This window comes from Entelurus aequoreus, linkage group LG05 (assembly GCF_033978785.1).
Source record: "Entelurus aequoreus isolate RoL-2023_Sb linkage group LG05, RoL_Eaeq_v1.1, whole genome shotgun sequence".
In the NCBI taxonomy this organism is placed as follows: domain Eukaryota; kingdom Metazoa; phylum Chordata; class Actinopteri; order Syngnathiformes; family Syngnathidae; genus Entelurus; species Entelurus aequoreus.
The window spans coordinates 39,868,797-39,890,870 of NC_084735.1; the positions used below are offsets into that span (position 1 = coordinate 39,868,797).

General features: G+C 37.8%; 1 protein-coding gene across 2 annotated transcripts in view; it reads right to left on the reverse strand.

The window, feature by feature from the left end:
- pcdh1a (protocadherin 1a) overlaps nt 1–22,074 on the reverse strand; it is a 308,027-nt gene that overhangs the window by 115,529 nt on the left and 170,424 nt on the right. For both annotated transcript variants that reach the window (XM_062048094.1, XM_062048096.1), the window contains exon 4: nt 6,452–6,671. In XM_062048094.1, coding sequence (XP_061904078.1) covers nt 6,452–6,671 — 220 coding nt within the window. The remainder of the gene's footprint in view (nt 1–6,451; nt 6,672–22,074) is intronic.

Genomic DNA, 22,074 nt, shown 5'->3' on the forward strand with positions numbered 1-22,074 from the left:
AGGGGCTAAGACTTTGACTTACTTGTACAAGTAGAGTTCAACTTGCTTGTTGTTAAATATAATTAAGAAGACACTATTAGTTAACAGTATTGTTTGTCACATTTAAGGAAATGAATCAACTTCGCATAGCAAACACGATAAGCACATATTGTCTCTTGCAGTGTAATTGTCCCCTCTATCATGGAAGAGTGTGTTTGTACACATTCGTGGGCGTGTTGTGGGTGATTTACTAAGACTGCTTGTACAACTGATAACTAAAGCAAAAGGGGTGAGGACTGCCCTACTTAGGTTTTGTTACGGCGGGGTCGCATGTTATTGTGCGGATCGTTTCCCCAAGATGCAGACGGAACTCCAGAGGCAGCGTGCAGGTAGGACAATGATTTATTCTCCATAAATCAGTCATGAACACAAACACAAGAATGAACAGAGAAGCGTGCCGATAGCATGGGAAGATATTGCAAAGCTTAGAACAGGAATAGGAACCAAAAGGTATGCACATGTAACTTGTTGCATGGAGCATACAAGACAGCCAGACTGAGTATGGCGAAAGAGTGTGAGTATCCCGAACACTAATCAGAGCTAGATGAAAATAATCAGCACCCATGGCAACGAAGGCCCCGTTTACACTAAGGCGGATAAGGTTATCCAGGGTAAATCACACCTATTCTTATCCGTGTCCACACACAACAATGCCACCGTTTAAGACCCCCGCCTCCCTCTGTCCGCCGGCGCAACGCGACCTAGTACGCATGCGCGGAAAAAAATAAAATGCGTGCGTCATATAGTCACCTCTGACCTGGAAGAGTATTCTTTCTATCAGCGACGGTATAGAAAATGGCTGCTCTTGTTGTGAAGAAGAGAGAATTATTTGTGTGGTCTGACGATGAGGTGGAGTTACTCTTAAAAGTGACTCAAGACTATAAAACCTCCATGGCGGCAAGGAATGTTGATTGGGAGTCCTCGCCATCGAAATACGGGGACATTCTGTCGCTTTTTTTGGAGTGCTACTCATCGCCGGTGGAGGCCAGCTTGATTAGCAAAGATTTTCCCCACCAAAAGGAGGACATAAGTGAAGGTATGTTTTTGTGACAAGGTTATTCTGTCTTAATTTAACCACACTTCCTGTGTGGGCGCGGTCTTTCTAGTGTCACTTCCTCTCCGAACTCACTTTGTAAACGATCAATGAGTCCATACAAAGCTAAGTGCCGGAGATTCAAGAATTACACGGCTGACTTACCCGTGTAAAAATGTGTCCGAGGAGGGGGACCTTAAACGCTGGTTGAGTGTGGCTGAAACGGGGCTTAGGCTAAATAATTATTTGTTTAAGGGGTTAGACGACTTAGTGTAGACATGGCCAAAGAAACACAAACCCAGGGGTGCTGAAAAAAGAACTAAGAAAGTCAAACTAAAATAAAACAGGATCCGGGCAACGGATGATGACAGGTTTTTGCGTGTATAGCGGCTGTCACCATGGAGACCCTCATTTCCCTCCACTTTTATGACATCATATGTTACAACTGTGGTGTCATGTTGTTGACATACAACACACTAATAATGTATAACAGGGGTCGCCAACCTGTCGATCGCAATCGACCAGTCGATCTTTGGGACCCTACCGGTCGATTGCAAAAATATTAGAAAAAAAACGATGTATTAATATGACATTAGTGACACCCCCACCCGTAGAGTGACCAACAGATCCGCAAACAGGCACGCATTTGACCCCTGAACACGCCTCACCTCTCTCTCTTCGGCCTCACATCCTCCGCTCTCGACGCGGCTGCCCCACCCCCCGATCATGGCGGTACACTTCACCCGCTCGTCTTGCAAACGCGCATTTAATGACGTGCTCAAAAATCTTCAAGCTGCAACAATGCATTAAGGCTGACTGTTGCAACGCATCAGATATTTTCTATAAATCCTCCTGCATGCAAGAACTTGCATTATGGGTACGCATCATTAGAAAGGTGTCCACACTTTTTGGCCAGCAATCAACTGGCTTTCTCTCTCCATGTGGTGCTCTGCTGGAAGTTCTGCCATGTCTTCCACAAACTGTAAGGTTCCGTAAAGGCGAGCGGCCCACCGGGCCAAGGCCCGTCCGTCAATCAAGGAGCCCACCGTCACCATCAACATCATCGCTCGACTGCAACAGGAAGCTAACAAGCCAAATAATACAGTTTGTGAACATTTCTCTATAGTACCGATTTTGTGATGATTTATATACTAAATTAAACATTGACATGTGCAAAGGCAGTAATATATGATGAAACAAGGCAACAGCTAAAGAAGGACTTTCCTGTTTATCCCCTCTCACAAAGAAAAAACCCTAGTAGACCTTTCTCTAAGTGTTGTGCTTTACACCTATTTTAATAAAAAAAAGTTGCTCAGTTATGATAAAACTGCTGCTATTGTAATGCAAATCCCTCGGACGGTTTGCAACGGCTCTCTGCTACATCGGTAACTGTTTTCTTTATCGCCTCAAAAGGACCCTGAATGGTTCGTTCAAACTCAAATGTATCAGTCTGAAGCTTGGCAAGATCCACCTGGCACGATCCAAGAATCCAGCTGTCTCACTAAGGGTAGGGATTAAAACTGATTCTTTAGGGCTATATAAATAAACATTGATTGATTGATTGATTGATTGATTAAATGGTACCTAAACTTATCTCTGGTGAACTGTATAAATTTTGGCTTTAGTTCATAGCTGGTTTGTTTTTTTCTATATAAACACGACACGCCATGCACGGCTGACAAAAGTGATTGGCAGATGTGGGTATACTAATTTGGTAGCTCAATTTGTCTATTAATCAATATTGGACTGGGTTGATGGACAGATGGGAAAGGAAATCAGTTACAGTTTTGCTTCTCATGTCCTAAATTGTAACACACAAACCATGGAGCAAAAAAACAGACAAGGTACAAAGTCTCATGGTGTTCAATGCTCATCATGAGCTCAATGATAATGATGAGAGTCCAAGTATAGCAGCACTGTAATCAAAATAAATTACCAATTTCGGTGGGGGGCGACATATATGTAAATACATATATGCATGCAGGTTGGAACACGCACACTTTGGGTGTAATTAACAAAAAAGTGTTTAATGCGTACTCCGCATGCATGAACATAAGAGTGAAAAATACACAGGGAAACAGGAGTGAATTCCAACACAGCCTGAAGACAAGAATAGGAAAAATAGAGTGGAGAGGAAAAAGAAGAACTCCAGAAATTAATTGCCGCAGATTAACCATCCTGCATACATAGTATTTGGAAATGTACTTCCAATCAGAGTAAAACATACACAAATCCCAGACACAAGACCTCAAATTGAAGGTCTTGAAGAATTCCATATTTTCAATACTGTGCCATGCTTTAAAGGCCTACTGAAATGATTTTTTTAAATTTAAACGGGGATAGCAGATCCATTCTATGTGTCACACTTGATCATTTCGTGATATTGCCATATTTTTGCTGAAAGGATTTAGTAGAGAACATCGACGATGACGTTCGCCACTTTTGGTCGCTGATAAAAAAAGCCTTGCCTGTACCGGAAGTAGCGTGACTTCACAGGTTGAAAGGCTCCTCACATTTCCCCATTGTTTACACCAGCAGCGAGAGTGATTCAGACCGAGAAAGCGACGATTACCCCATTAATTTGAGCCAGGATGAAAGATTTGTGGATGAGGAACTTGAGAGTGAAGGACTAGAGTGCAGTGCAGGACGCATCTTTTTTCGCTCTGACCGTAACTTAGGTACAAGCTGGCTCATTGGATTCCACACTCTCTCCTTTTTCTATTGTGGATCACGGATTTGTATTTTAAACCACCTCAGATACTATATCCTCTTGAAAATGAGAGTCGAGAACGCGAAATGGACATTCACAGTGACTTTTATCTCTACGACAATACATCGGCGAAACACTTTAGCTACGGAGCTAACGTGATAGCATCGGGCTTAACTGCATATAGAAACTAAATAAATAAGCCCCTGACTGGAAGGAAAAACAAAAAATCAACAACACTATTAAACCATGGACCTGTAAATACACGGTTAATGTTTTCCAGCCTGGCGAAGCTTAACAATGCTGTTGCTAACGACGCCATTGAAGCTCACTTAGCAACGGTACCTCACAGAGCTATGCTAAAAACATTAGTTGTCCACCTACGCCAGCCAGCCCTCATCTGCTCATCAACACCCGTGCTCACCTGCGTTCCAGCGATCGACGGTGCTACGAAGGACTTCACCCGATCATCCGTGCGGTCGGCGGCTAGCGTCGGATAGCGCGTCTGCTATCCAAGTCAAAGTCCTCCTGCTTGTGTTGCTGGAGCCAGCCGCTAATACACCGATCCCACCTACAGCTTTCTTCTTTGCAGTCTTCATTGTTCATTAAACAAATTGCAAAAGATTCACCAACACAGATGTCCAGAATACTGTGGAATTTTGAGATGAAAAAAGAGCTTTTTGTATTGGATTCAATGGAGTCCGAATATTTCTGTTTCAACGATTGACGTCACGCGCATACGTCATCATACATAGACGTTTTCAACCGGAAATTTAGCGGGAAATTTAAAATTGCACTTTATAAGTTAACCCGGCCGTATTGGCATGTGTTGCAATGTTAAGATTTCATCATTGATTTATAAACTATCAGACTGCGTGGTCGGTAGTAGTGGGTTTCAGTAGGCCTTTAATGAAAGCCATTAGAGTTGCAGCTGTTAAAGTTCAACTTGTATAACGGAAGAGACATCCTTGTCGATATTTGGAGGGCTCAGAGATGCAAAGGAAGACAGTCTGAGGCTCACACTGTGTTTGATTCAACTTTAATACGGCGACACGCCATGCTCCCTTCCCCATTCTATGCCTGCCAGTCATCTCTACGGTGATGAACACAACTGCACCAGTGCAGCCTGTCACTCTGTCACTCAAATGCTTTAAAAGAACTTCATGTCACAATTCAAATGGAGCTGGGGAAAATTCCTGCTGTCTCTTTTGATTTTTCTGTCTAATCCCTCCTTTTATCTGGGCTCCAGGTTATCTCCCTGAAGTGGAAATCACATTTTAATTAGGTCTATCCTTAGTTAGCGGAGCTGCGTCACATCTCCCCGCCCTATATGCCTGCCCTATGGGTTTGCATGTCAGAGACTCTTAGTCCCCGCTCCTTGTCACAATCCAACATTTCCCGCATCTTGTGCCATCTTTTGATTCTTTAACGGCTCCATCTCTGCTCACAGGCGGGCTCTCCTGCTGCTGACAACAAAGAGTGCCCTTTGTGACTTAAACATGCATTCTGCAGCTGGGCAAAACATGGAATCAAAAATAGAAACTGAAATAAAAAACATGCAAATGTCACATACCCTAGGTACAGAATCATGTGGAAATAAATGCATCCACTGGATTGCCTTGCCTAAATGTAGGGTGTTAGTAAGAGTAATAATTAGCCAAATTAAGTACGTGTCCAACACAATGGTATTGCTAACTGCAAACATGTTTCCATCGGTAGAATAGTTTTAAGGAAAAATAAATCAACCTCCCCAAATTAGTAATTTAGAGGCTCATTAATCAAAGGTGTAGCTAAATCTTTTTCACTGACCAGAAAAGAGGGCACTAAAATCAGTAATGCTACCTCTTAAATCTGTGTTAAGCCCCAAAAGCAAGACCAAGCAGAGCTAAAACCATACATTACCGCAAATAAAATGGAAATGGAAGAGAGAGTGTAGGTGAGTGGCGAGATATGACCACGTAAAAATGTCTGTTCTGGAGAGGCAGCCCAATGTGAAAGCTATAATAACCAGAACCAAACCATGTGAATCAGTGTGTTACTGGACAGGGTATAGATAATGTTTGGCAGCCTAAGGCCATAAGATTGCTTTTTATGGCAGTCAGTTTACAGAAAGGAAAGCTTTGTCTATGAATGACTTTTAATGTTGACTGCTTTGATACGGAAAACCACATTTTTTTTGTTTGAAAGACACATGTGGCACCGAACTAAAAAAAAGATGCAATTTGGGTTCTAGTAACAAGGGGCTACTTATTTTGATCCCGGTGTTGTCTTCACAGATGCCATGGTTCAGATTTATTTAGAGGGCAAATGCTCCATTAGTTGGGCTTTTTAATTAGCACTCTGAAAAGAGGGTCATTAAGGATGCTTGACAGAAGACCCGCTGATGAGGAAGACAAAGCTAGATACCTCACACAAACACACTGTAGTTTCGCCTACACAAGCAACAAAACAGGTTAAAATCCAATAACAACTCATGCAGGTTGGCGGCAAACATGCCAACTCAACATCCTGCGTGTCACAGCACATTTCAACTCTAAAATTGCCAGAAAGCAAAACAAATCTCCCACAAATGTCCTCAAAACATACACAGAAAACTCCTAATGGGTCAATTTGCATTTAAATACATATTCATAGGGCGCACAGGAGAAATGAAGGGGGTGTTGTCATCGTACCGTTTTCAGGGTGTTCGTTCTCTCCAATGCTGCCATCTGGAGTGGTTCGCTCATAGTGGTCCTCAGGCAGGGTCAAGGGTCCCATGCGAGGGCCAGACGATGACTTGCTGCTGGGTGTCTCCGATTCCTCCAAGCCACTGTCATAGTAACTGTGCTGGGAGGCATCCTGCAGGTCCTGCACGGGGTTCGTGGTAGAGAAGGTCACTCGCCGGTGGGGATGCTAGAAAAACAGACAGAGCCATGAGAGACTTATTTTTAAGCAACACGTATCCTTTTGTTTATGTGCTCTACTGAGAAAACCAACAGGTAGTATTCCGGCAGTCATAGATGAAATACACTGTGTAAAGTATTGGTACATTTACAGGAACTGAAAATGTAAGACAATATCGTGTTGTTGCCCCCTTGGCAGCAGTAACAACTTACACTCCTCTGAGAAGTCAAGGTTTTGGAGAGTGAAACTTTTATACGAATGTCTCAACTCATGATTTATTGGCTAATTTAGTCAACTGAAAGGTTGCCTCACTATACTTTTATCAATTTTATATGTGCAAGAATAATGTCTGTTATTACATTACTCTCCCTTGGCAATTATGCTCTAAAAGTGACAGTCCAAGGTAGGGCTATTCAACTGGTGGCCCGGGCACTAAATTTGGCCCGGAAAGGCCACCATACCGGCCCCCAAGGGAGACAAACATTTTGCAGCAAATTCCTGTTGTATCGAGGAACTTGGACCAGTGTAAAAACATATTTCCTTGCATTGACATTTTGACCTTGCTAGCAAACATAGAACACTGAGGTCCAAACATGTAATTTACAAAACGGAGGAATTCCTCGAGGCAGCCTTTTCAGTCCTCTTTTTGGCAGTTCTATTTTTTTTCATAATGTGATTTATGAAACGGCAGCATAGTGGAACAGGGGTTAGTGCATGTGCCTCACAATACAAAGGTCCTGAGTTCAATCCCAGACTCGGGATCTTTCTGTGTGGAGTTTGCATGTTCACCCTGTGACTGCATGGGTTCCCTCCGGGTACTCCGGCTTCCTCCCACCTCCAAAGACATGCACCTGGGGATAGGTTGATTGGCAATACTAAATTGGCCCTAGTGTGTGAACGTGAGTGTGAATGTTGTCTGTCTATCTGTGTTGGCCCTGTGATGAGGTGGCGACTTGTCCAGGGTGTACACCGCCTTCCGCCCGACTGCAACTGAGATAGGCTCCAGCACCCCCCGCGACCCCGAAAGGGACAAGCAGTAGAAAATGGATGGATTTATGAAACTAAAGTGTTGCTGGAGCTTGTTTACTTCGGATGCAGTCAGTAGACATGTGTTCAACTTCTTTAGTTATACTAGTAGTGTTCCTTAAGGTTCCATTTTAGGACCTCTCTCTTTTTCATCATTTGGGCTTTTCAATTGGTGGCCTGTGAATTCAGTTAAAAAATATTCTGAAAAACAATAGAGATGACTGTTGACTAACTTTTTTCGTAGGGGGTCCTTAAAAACAGAAGAGTGCGCCTGTAACTAAAATGTCTACTGTAGAGTGATGCTGGTTCTCCGGAATGTGGAAAAAAAAAAATAATACTGAAGGGAGAAGTCTACCCCTGCAGTCCTTAGATTTCTGGAATTGTGGTCCCTAAAACAATTAAGATGAATATCCCTGGTCGTATACTGTTTATAGCAGTGGTTCTTAACCTTGTTGGAGGTAACGAACCCCACCAGTTTCTTATGCGCATTCCCTGAATCCTTCTTTAGTGAAAAAAAAATCTATATATTTTTTTCAAACTCAAGACAAAGTTATATGTTTTTGGTAACACTTTAGTATGGAGAACATATTCTAAGTAACAAAGACTTAATTTAGAGTTTTTTGGACACTAGGGGAACATATTCTAAGTAACAAAGACTTAATTTAGAGTTATTTGGTTAGAGTTAGGGTTAGAGGGTTAGGGCCAGGGTTAGGGTTAGGGTTATAATAAGGCCATGCCGATTAAGGCATTAATAAGTACTTAATAATGACTAGTTAAGAGCCAATATGTTACTAATTTGCATGTTAATAAGCAATTAATTAATGGTGAATATGTTCCCATACTAAAGTGTTACCATGTTTTTTTACTGGTGCACAAAATGAACCGTGTATGAACATCACCTTGTTCAAACAACAAAACCAACACAGTGCATAAAATCACAACAAATTACACACCTGCAAATCAGTGTGACTTCTGCTGTTGCCGTATCCGTAATACGCCGATAGGGAGAAGTTTTTAGTCGGGTGTGTCTTGACCTCCGCAGAACCCCTGAGCCCGACTCACCGAAATCCTAGGGTTCGATCGAACCCAGGTTAAGAACCACTGGTTTATAGTTTATGTGTGTCACTGTCGTACCTATGACGCTGTTTAAACTACAGGCCAAAGTGACCCACATCTGTTTGTTTTTTTAATCAAATTGTTTTTTGCTCACTGTTTACACTGCAACTAAAAATTTGATCTTTATCATACTTCAATGTAGGCCACATTGTAGCCCCAATGTGGCCGCAATGTCACTTGCATGCACAGTTCTATAAAGTGTAAACAAAGGAAGTTGACCGGTAGTAGATTTGTCAAAATGAGCTACCTCTTGTAAATGAAGAGGTGACTTGTCACTGGCGCTAAAAGTAAGTGATTATTTTATTACGGATTTTATTTGATATTTGAATCTGTGTTTTCGGAACTTAAGGCGTCATATTTTTGATGCAGCAGCAGTGTAAATTGATCGACACCGCTGGTAGGTTTTTTAGATGAAGCGGCTTATCCGGACAGAAGACCGGAATTCGTAAATGAGGAAGTCGCTACTGCACGAGAAAAGATGGACGCCCCAGATCAGCGTGTTCGTGGGTTTGTGCAGTGGCTGTTGTTTAGAGGAAGTAGGAAGATGATGGAAAATAACTGCAGGAGGAGGAAGAAGAAAATTGCAAAAAGGAAAGTGATCGTGCTGCGCACCCAAATGACTCAGCTCGCCCAAAGATGAAGTAGAAGTCACATTCAGGTCGCATTTCCGTTTAGACTGTAGTCACATTTGAAAAGATCGGACTTTGACTACCTCTTAATGTGGTCTGAATCTGATGCGAAAATTATCAGATTTGAAGCACTTTGGAGTGTTTAGAATGGTAAAAAAATATCAGATCTGTGTCTCTTGAGGGCAAAAAAATATTATTTTGTGTGCAGTGTAAATGGGGCCTATATGTCTTTTCTCTATAGTTAGGGACACGCTCCAGTTTCCTAATGACCCTTAACAAGACAAGCATTAGGAAATGGAAGTGACAGCCTTTGGTAACTTGAGATTGTACAAGTATATTAAAAAGTCTGTTATAGTATACACAAACAGCAAAAGTAATTGAGATAATAGCAATATGCATACATTATTAAACTACTTTCAATACATTTTCATTTCAAAATGCTGGGAGATTATGTTTATGTTATCAAAATGCAACTAGAACATGGTGACACTCACACTTGTGCACACACTCTCCAGACCTTCGTTTTCATCCCAGCTACACACAGAGCAAAGCTTTGTGACTTTTAACGGATAGCCAGTGGCTTCTTATCTACTCCCAACCACCCTTCCCTACATCTGGCACCGTTGCTTGGACTGTATCCATGTTTAAATACAGCTCTTGTTTCTGATCTTAGATTAGCACCAGCTATGTCTCAGGACTGCATTTTGTACAGTTAGAGGAAATATTCTGAAGACAATGTTTCCAATGACATACATATTAATGTGTGCTGCCTATGGAAAGCATAAGTATATCTTGGTATCGCATATTCTCTAATCAAAAATGATGGACAGGCTGTCTTTTCAAAACAACACACCCACTGAAAATCACATAACACCACCGCTAAATCAAGACTACAACATTCATTAAATATGATCTCAGCATGGTACATTCAACATGCAAATACCATTAAATGTATATATATATATACACATATATATAAATATACCGTATTTTCCGGACCAAAGGGCGCACTGCTGATGAATGGTCCATTTTTTATCTTTTTTCATATAAAAGGCGCACAGGATTATAGGGTGCATTAAAGGAGTCATATTATTATTTATTTTTTTCTAAATGTAAAACACTTCCTTGTGGTCGACATAACATGTAATGTTGGTTCTTTGGTCAAAATGTTGCATAGATTATGTTTTACAGATCATCTTCAAGTCGGTTTCAGACAGTCGCTTCCGGATGCACCGTTTTCTGGGCGGTCTTATTTTACGTGGCTCACCTTCGGCAGCGTCTTCTCCCCGTCATCTTTGTTGTAGCGGTGTAGCGTGCAAGGACGGGAGTAGAAAAAGTGTCAAAAGATGGAGCTAACTGTTTTAATGACATTCAGACTTTACTTAAATCAATAACGGAGCAGCATCACCTAATCCGGAAACAACAACAAAGCCGGAAATGTGTCCCATGAAAAACCATCGACCGGAACTCTGTAATAACTAAAGTTCCTTGGGTGAATAATGTAAAACTCGCTACACCGGTATGTTTTAGCACTTTCATGGCGAGTTTACTGACAGATATAAGTAGGAACTTTACACTACTTTATATTAGAAATGGCAACAGCGGAGGATGAATGTCCCATAACAAGAAGATAGAGAAAGAGAAGAAGCCTATCGACTACGTTGTCGGTACGGAATACAACGGCGTATGCGAGCAATTTTTCAGGATTTATGAAGATCCCAAATACAGATTAGCAGGTACCAGAAGGTAATAAACGTTGCTTTTGCATAATATTGCGAAACAAAGCACCAGATAATATGTCTTACCTTATACCAAACCTGGGCAAACTAAGGCCCGGGGGTCACATGCGGCCCGTTGAGCTTTTCAATCTGGCCCGCCGGACATTCCCAAATCATTTTTTTAGATCTTTATGATGGAAAGTGTAGCTGCCATTATGATGTGCAGTGATGTTTTCAAATGACCGTAAGTCTTGAACTATACAAAGTATTTCAATGGTTGGAATCTGTGCTTTTGCATTATATACTAGTTACTATGGTCATGTAATTAGTTACTATGGTCATTCAATTAGTTACTATGGTAATCTAATTAGTTAATATGGTCATCTAATTAGTTTCTATGGTAATGTAAGCCACGAGGCACCAAGCAGTGTGGGTGGGGAGCGTTTCCACAGAGTGTTTCTAGAGCCTGCAATGCGGGTGTCAGGGACAGACGTGGAAGGAGATTTTTACAACAAAGTTCTGCAATAAAACTGATATTATATCAGATTGTAGGTGGGTTTTTTTTACTGTTCACGTTCATATTTCGCCGTGATTGTTGCATTTTCGTTGTGTTTCGCTTGATTGTAAATGTAGATTGAGAAAGGGTGTGAGAAGTAAGAGAGGATCGACGTTCATATGTTGTCAATATTCAGTGTTTTATGCTTCATAGTTAATATTGTAAATCCCACATTATTGTCATGAACTTTCTGGGTGTCTCATTCAGTAGAAAATTAAAAATTCCATCCCGTTTTTTTAAGGTGGTCTGTCATAACGTTTTTAGCTTTAAATCAGACATTATTGTGAGGTTTTGTATTAGTGTTATGACCCAAACACATGTACTGTACAGCACATTTTCACAGCTTATGTGTGTGTGTGCGCATGCACATATTTATATATATATATATATATATATATATATATATATATATATATATATATATATATATATACAGTGTATATATATATATATATATATATATATATATATACAGTGTATATATATATATATATATATATATATATACAGTGTATATATATATATATATATATACAGTGTATATATATATATATATATATATATATATATATATATATATATATATATATATATATATATATATATATATATATATATATATATATATATATATATATATATATATACAGTGTATATATATATATATATATATATATATACAGTGTATATATATATATATATATATATATATATATATATATATATATATATACAGTGTATATATATATATATATATATATATATATATATATATATATACAGTGTATATATATATATATATATATATATATATATATATATATATATATATATATATATATATATATATATATATATACACTGTATATATATATATATATATATATATATACAGTGTATATATATATATATACAGTGTATATATATATAATATATATATATATATATATATATATATATATATATATATATATATATATATATATATATATATATATATATATATATACAGTGTATATATGTATATATAATATATATATATATATATATATATATATATATATATATATATATATATATATATATATATATATATATATATATATATATATACAATATATATATACATAGATAGATGGATATACCGGCCCCCAGACACGTTTTTTTCTCTAAATGTGGCCCCCGAGTCAAAATAAATGCCCAGGCCTGGTATAGAGGGAAAGATAAATGCAGCAATGTACAGAAACATCCTGGATGAAAATTAACGCTTCCCATCCAACCTGATGGAGCTTAAGAGGTGCTGCAAAGAAAATGGGGAAAGAAGAATGGGCGAAAGTACTGAATTACTGAAATTCCACGACAAAGTGAATTTGCAAACAGCTAAAATTATACACAAAGTAAACTATAACCTGCTACCCAAGAATATACAACAATTCTTCTCAAAAAAAGAGGAGAAATATAATCTTAGAGAAAAATGTTATTTAAAACATTTGTATGCACATACAACACTTAAGACCTTCAGTATGTCAGTATGTGGAATTAAAATATGGAATGGATTAAGCAAAGAAATCAAACAATGTACTAATATGAATTTGGCGGTATGGCGTAGTGGGTAGAGCGGCCGTGCCAGAAACCTGAGGGTTGCAGGTTCGCTCCCCGCCTCTTGACATCCAAATCGCTGCCTTTGTGTCCTTGGGCAGGACACTTTACCTCTACCCCCGGTGCTGCTCACACTGGTGAATGAATGATGAATGAAAGATAGGTGGTGGTCGGAGGGGCCGTAGGCGCAAACTGGCAATTTCGCTTCCGTCAGTCTACCCCAGGGCAGCTCTGGCTACAAATTACCACCACCATGTGTGAATGAATGATGGGTTCCCACTTTTCTGTGAGCGCTTTGAGTATCTAATAATAGAAACGCGTGATATAAAATCTAATTCATTATTATTATTATTATTATTATGATCCATTTCAAGAAACTCGTCAAACTTAAAGTGTTTACATAGTACAAAGAAGAAGAACCATAATAAACATTCTGAATTTATTTCATCCATCCATTCATATTCAAGATAATCTTACTCATCTCACCATATGAAATATAACTTACTTACTAATTATTATTTATTTATTTGTATTGTGATTACTTATGGAGTATATTGTGAATAAATTGAGAACAGGAAGTGAACAAAAGTTTTAGCAACTGTTATGTAAAGGAAAAAGGGTAGGATTAAATAAGCTCTGCTTCTTCCTACTCCTTTTCGAACATGTTGAAAAGAGAAACTGGAAATTGTGATGTATCATGTTGTATGCATGCATGTTTGAAATAAACTCAAACTCAAAGTTCCCAAAGATAGGTGTGCCAAGATTGTATTCAAAAAGACTTGAGGATGCATTTGCTTTTAAATGTGTATCAACAAAGTATTGAGCCAAGGCTGTGAATACTTATATACTTATATCATTTTTTTAGGTGTTTGAAAAAAAACTCTGTCTTATCCCCCTCTTGTCCCCACAATTTCCCCCTCTGTCTTCCTTTTTTTCTCTTTCTATCCCCTCCTGCTCCGGCCCGGCTGCACCAAATGATAATATAAATACATTTAATAAAGTCAAATACAAATAAGGCAACAAGAGAAGTATCCCACACTTCTCTTTTGTAAAGTAAATTTGTACAGCTGATATGGGCATCTACATCAACAATATGATTTGCCTGAGAAGCTGGACAGGACAACAAAAAAAAAAAAAGTGTTTTGAAGAAAATAATAAAAAATCACTTTGTAATTATGGGGTATTGTCTGTTTAATTTTGAGGCCATAAAGGGACAAGCTGTAGAAAATGGATGGATGGAAAATACATTTATTACATTTTGGAATAAGGCTGTAACATAACAAAATGTGGGAAAAAGTGAAGTGCTGTGAATACTTTCCAGATAAACTGTATCTGTTAAATGGGACCTCTGATGATTTTTCACTTTTCTGATCTATACTTGTAAGAATGTTGGATACTCTGGTTAAACAATGCCAAAGCATTAAATCATAAGGTCCATGTATTTGGGTGTGAGCTGGCACGCAGTTTTGGATGTCTCTTCCTGCTGAGTTTTTGCAGAAATACAAAATAAGTTAGGGTAAAATGTTATTATTTTCTAATTTTGGCAGGTGGACAAAAACACTGACATGTGACATGCAATGACATTAATGCTGATAAAAGCAGCATCTTTATGCAGCTCTGTATTGTTTAGAGAGTGTGCACGTGTACATAATGTTTGTGACCAGTAAAATCTATATAATGTGTATGAAGTTTGTTTTCAACCATGTCTGGAATAAAATAGCGGTGATGTTAATTTTCAAGATAGATATTTAACAATGTACATTTTCAGAAGATAAATGATCATGCCCACAGAGCGTGGGTATGATTTAATTTGCAATCTGGCAACGTCTCCTCAATCGGGTTACAACATGGGTTATAAATGTGGCTGGAGCAAAAGTATGTACAATTTACACCAAATCATATCCAATATGTATTATCTAGACCAGTAATTCTCAAACTGTAGTGCGTACGCGGGTTCCATCTATTGGTACGCCGAATAATCACTATTTACTCTTAAGTATTAATTATATTCAAACACAGTGTTGCTGTTCAAATTGTGTGTAATAGTACTGTGGCCAAAAATAATAAATATTATTCTTAAATAAAACATCTAGCTTTTTTTTAATGAATACTTAGCTCTACTATGCTACTGTGTTTTAATGTTGGTCATTATGGTGGTACTTGGAAAGCCAAGTGTTCTCTGAGGTTGTACTTTGTCAAAACAATTTGAGAACCACTGATCTAGACCACAAATAAGTGTTTTAAATGTATGATTAAATCATCATGTCCCCTTTAACATTATTATTCCAGATTTATATTCAAATGTTGTTCTGTACCTTTTTTTTTTATTTTTAAAAATGCTAGTGATTGGCACATTTATCCAAAAAAAAATCATCCAAATCCCCACATTAGCTTACTTTTCCACTACTTTTGAAGTTTAACAAAGCAGAAAAGGCAGGAAATATGACTGCAATTTAATGGAAAATGAATCTTTATGATCTCTACACTGGGGGGTTAGAACGAAAATGCATTGTAATTATGTAAGTATTTCCTTGTTACATGCTGATAAGATTTGATGAAGGAATACAAGTGAATGCATAAAGGAAATCTTGAAATCAATGGCTTGAGGAGGAACTGGGCGGCGAATAATAAATCATTCAAGATCACACCCTTTATCAAATTGAATGGATTGTAAATACAGTTAGGGGACCATTAAATTCTGCCTTCTAAAGTTCAGATTACTAATGGCGACTTGCAGCCGATCGACAACAGAAAGATGACTCTCTGCACTTGCACATGCAATCGAACTCCCCACCCCCACACCAGCGTATCTTGTAAAAGTCGGGAAAAGCACTGAGACAGCAGAACAGGTCTCCCTCTGCTGTACCAGTCAGCCAGATCGATACCACAAGTCTCTGCTTTCCACCGTGCAAACCACTTTTTTGGGTAAACAGAAATCACGCCAACCTTTCATACTTTCAGTGCATGCACGCCGGATATTGTATGGAGGAAATGCTTTCAGAGTGTCGGTAATTACTACGAACATTGTAATACAGTTAAATAGCTTTAAAATGTTTGTTGTTCATATCTGGCCTTCTCAACCGCTCATTTTTTTTCTCCCTCAGAGCACCGCTGCATTCCCCCATTTCTCATCTTTTTGGAGTTTTTAGTGTGCGTCATATTTTTTTTCTGCAAGCAGTGCTGCTACGTCGACATATATCAAATACTGTGTGCAATATAAAGCTGTCCTGGGCATATCAGTTACAGTTAAAAGGTATATTTTCAACTAAAAGTGGAGATTCCTGAGACTAAACAAAGGCTCCTTATAGTCTTTATGATTTGTATGCATGGTGCAGCAGCAAGTAAAGAGAGTGGCGGTTCATATGGGCCAAAAACAAGCGGCTCTTTCAGGGGTGGACGGTTGAAAAGTAATATTATTTGACACAATTATGATTTAGATGTCTTTCTCTCTTGGAATATTTACAAAATATAATTTTCCTAAATGCTCTCCAATACTATTTTTTTTGTGCTGTTTAATCAAACAGCCCGTGCAGATGGCCACACAATATGTATATGTCAGTGGTGCATTCTTAATTCAATGCTACGGATCAGAGACTATATGTGAAAGGGGCATTTAGTTGTTTCATTTAGTGGGTTCTTACTTAAACTTATCCTCAAGGCTTCACTCCAAAGAGTCTGCACGCTTCCAGGGTATGATAACTAGCAAAGGCTGCGGAGATGGGAAATAGATTCTCTTTTTAGACAGAACACAAATCCTTTGCCAGGCCTTGGGGCTACAGGGACATGGCAAGACAGAAGGATGGAAGGAGAGGCTGGACAGGAGTGTGGAGTTGGTCAGGCAGACAAAGACGGTGCTTTGGCTGCAGGGGACAAGCAGAAGGATTGGATTCTGGGGGACTGGAGGCGGTTGTGGGGGATTGTTTAGGCATTGTGGGTAGGAGTTAGAAGCTACGGGGCTGAGACTGTAAGAGGGAACATCTATCTGACAACTGAATTCATACCCTCTTTTAGATTGAGTTTAAATAATTTCATTGTGTGCATAATATTATGATCCAAAATCAGGTGGAAGGATTGCTTTTCACAACGGGGACTAAGACACATTTTGAAGTAGTAATAAACACCAATCATCCTCTACCTCCTACACAGATTGCGTTTAGAGAAACCCTGCCAGAAACTGCAGCCACTGCATTTCCATGAACACATTTATATTTCACAAAGCCAAAAATATCAACTGGCAACAATTTAATAAATTAATAAACTTTTGGATGCATTATTATTTTAGACAGAAGCTGACATCAAGTCAAATATAAACAAATAATCAGATATTTCAGTTTAACCACCTGATCAAACCTACTGCAGGGGTTTTTAACTTTTCCACTACAGAGGAGCCCGGGTCCACCTATATATTAACACTAAATTAGTACCGTGACAATAGTGCACTACGGCTTATAAGGCGCATTAAAGGGGTCATATTATGATAGTTTTCCTACATTTAAAACACTTCCTTGAGGTCTACATAACATGTAATGGTGGTTCTTTGGTCAAAATGTTGCAAAGATTATGTTTTATTGACCGTCTGTTCAGGATGCGCGTTTTGTGGACTTATTTACGTGACTCCACTTCAACAGCGTCTTCTCCTCGTCATCTTTGTTTGACCGGTAATTTTTAGCGCTTCCATAGCGAGCTTACTGACAGATATAAGTTAGAACTGCAAGCTCCTTATATTAGAAATGGCAACAGCGGAGGAGGAATGCCCCACAGCAAGAGGATAGCTTATTAACTACACCACGGGCAACAATGACGGACGTGCGCAAATGTTCTGGACTTATGCAGATCCCAAATACACAACAACAGTTAGGTGAATTTTGGGGTCCTTATACACACACCATAATAATACCCATATGTGGTCTTGCTTGCTTACCGGTACTTGCTAGTTTCATTTATTGAACAGGTGTCAGCCTTCAGTCTACACATATCTCTTATGTGTGACTGCTGTCACACGTATCATTACACCATGTACCAAATACAATTAAGTTAAAGTTAAAGTACCAAATGATTGTCACACACACACTAGGTGTGGCACAATTATTCTCTGCATTTGACCCATCACCATTGATCACCCCCTGGGAGGTGAGGGGAGGCGTGAGCAGCAGCGGTGGCCGCGCCCGGGAATCATTTTTGGTGATTTAACCCCCAATTACAACCCTTGATGCTGAGTGTCAAGCAGGGAGGTAATGGGTCCCATTTTTATAGTCTTTGGTATGACTCGGCCGGGGTTTAAAACTCACAACCTACCGATCTCAAGGCGGACACTCTAACCACTAGGCCACTGAGTAGATGGATGTATATATATATCTATATATATCTATATATATCTATATATATCTAAATATATATATATATATATATATATATATATATATATATATATATATATATATATATATATATATATATATATATATATATATATATATATATATATATATATATATATATATATATATATATATAAGTCTGGGCTTCCCTGCTTAGGCTGCTGCCCCCGCGACCCGACCTCGGATAAGCGGAAGAAGATGGATGGATGGATGGATATATATATATATATATATGTATATATATATATATATATATATATATATATATATATATATATATATATATATATATATATATATATATATATATATATATATATATATATATATATATATATATATACAAACTATATATATATATATATTAGGGCTGTGAATCTGTGGGTGTCCCACGATTCGATTCAATATTTTCAATTCAACACGATTCTCGATTCAAAAAACAATTTTTTCCCAATTCAAAAGGATTCTCTATTCATTCAATAAATAGGATTTCAGCAGGATCTACCCCAGTCTGCTGACATGCAAGCAGAGTAGTATATTTTTGTAAAAAGCTTTTATAATTGTAAAGGACAATGTTTTATCAACTGATTGCAATAATGTTAATTTGTTTGAACTATTAAATGAACCAAAAATATGACTTGTTTTATCTTTGTGAAAATATTGGACACAGTGTGTTGTCAAGCTTATGAGATGCGATGCAAGTGTAAGCCACTGTGACACTATTGTTCTTTTTTTTAATTTTTTTTATAAATGTCTAATGATAATGTCAAAGAGAGATTTTTAATCACTGCTATGTTGAAATTGTAACTAATATTGATACTGTTGTTCATAATATTCATTTTGTTTCACTACTTTTGGTTTGTTCTGTGTCGTGTTTGTGTCTCCTCTCAATTGCTCTGTTTATTGCAGTTCTGAGTGTGGTCGGGTTTGGTTTTGGAATTGGATTGCATTGTTATGGTATCGCTGTGTATTGTTTTGTTGGATTGATCAATAAATAAATAAAAACAATAAAATAAAAAATACAAATAAAAAATCGATTTTTTTAAAAATGAGAATCGATTCTGAATCGCACAACGTGAGAGTCGCGATTTGAATTCGAATAGATTTTTTCCCACACCCCTAATATATATATATATATATATATATGTATATATACACACACACCGTATTTTTCAGATTATAAATCGCAGTTTTTTTCATAGTTTGGCCGTGGGTGCGGCATATACTCCGGAGCGATTTATGTGTGAAATTATTAACACATTACCGTAAAATATCAAATACTAGTATTTATCTCATTCGCGTAAGAGACGAAGCAAATGGCAGCAATCGTCACTCACACGTCAACCAATAAGAATTTGGCGGGGGAGGGTCGTGGCAGAAGTGCATTGTGGGATGCTAACTGCTATATGCTACTGCCGTAGCTATTAAAATGGATCACATCAACATTGGCGGTAACTTATAAAAACTGAGAAGGGCTGAACTAAAATGGCACCGAAAAGGAAATCATATACTGCAGATTACAAGCCGGACGTTGTGAAATATGCAGCAGAGAACGGCGATCGAGCAGCAGAAAGAAAGGAAACGGCGCACACCAGAGGCGACACCGGGGAGGAAGATTTCATCGGATTTAGCGATCGGGAGTGACAGATTGTTTGGTAAACGTATAGCATGTTCTATATGTTATAGTTATTTGAATGACTCTTGCCATGATGTGTTGCGTTAACATACCAGGCACATTCTCAGTTGGTTATTTATGCGTCATATAACGTACACTTATTCAGCCTGTTGTTCACTATTCTTTATTTATTTTAAATTGCCTTTCAAATGTATATTCTTGGTGTTGGATTTTATCAAATAAATTTCCCCCAATAATGCGACTTATACTCCAGTCCGACGTATATATGTTTTTTTCCAATATTTATTAACTGGAATGGACTTATGCTGTATTTAATTAAATATAAATGGATTGGTAATTTATTTTTGGTGACATCTAGTGGTCACAATATTTAATTAGGTTAAGCTATTGAGATTGGAGCAATATTGATATCGGATCAGGACACCCCTAGGAACTATGAAAACAATGAAACTTCGGTTTTTGTATTTTTTTGCAAAAATTTCCACCGGTTTTCGTATACCGTCTTGGTTGTCATTGTGCCTAACAAATCAATCATTTTGCTCTCGTATCATTCCGCGGACTCGAGTGACACAAAAAAATATCTTAATGCGTTTGTGACTCAATCATGCCGTGTTGTGTGAATCTGTGTTCATCATGTACAGTATCATTATCACAAAACTTGCCTGTTAGCATGCCCTCAACTCCTCACACTGGAGACCATTCACTCCCAACTCTGCCGCCTTTCTATTACATAATCACTCTCTAGTTTTTTCCTAGCAAACACAGTTACACATGCTTTGCTTTTTTATATACTACAACTACAAAATAAACCACCACGGGACCAAAGCAATCTGCAAGTGCCAAAACTTTGATAAAGAAGTTGAGAAAAACTACTGAATTTCAGAAATAACGCCTACGGAAGCACAGAGATGGTTCTGCTATCCACTCATCGCTGTCTTTGCCAAAAAGAATCATCCATAAAAAGGTAAACAGTATGTTATATGATCATTTATCCTTTTAATGTGTGATTCTAAAGTATTTTGCATGGTTTACTTCATATAAAACTATAATTATTCCTTATAAAATATGCTAATTGTGTTGTTACTATTTTTGGCTGATTGGAATACTGTAATTGGATTTACATTAATTCTTATGGAAACATTTGGTTTTCCTCAGACCTTTTGGAAGAGATTACATACCAAAAACGTAAGTATCACAGTGCTTTATTGGCATCGTACATTTTATTGTACTTTCAAGCCAGTTAAGGGATTTTTCACACTTTGTGAAGACTGTGATATGATATGATATGATAAAATGATGCAACATGCTAAGTAGATAGAAAATATACATTGAGGATCTTTAAAAAAAAAGTCCTGCTGATTCCATGAAAATGTTCATTGAACATTAAAAAGAGATTTTTATAGTAAATTTAAAGCATATTTAGTCAGTTTGATACATATGATCATTATAATATGCCATATTTTGCTTCACTGTCACAGTTACTTTCAAACAGACATAAAAAGTGGCCCCCTTAAGTACAAAAAAATATGTCACCTCAATCACTGATGTCAAACTGGATGTGATGCATAATGACATGCATTTAAATTCATTTTTCATCCAGACCATGGCTTGATCTTTTATTTTTTTTTACATGTAATTGAAGAAGCATGTTTCTGTGTTGTTTCAAATTCAACATTAACAGAATGGATGGACCTATGGTTATATTTAGTATGACAGTTTGGAATGTGTGTTTGCAGTGTAAGTGGAGATAGAGT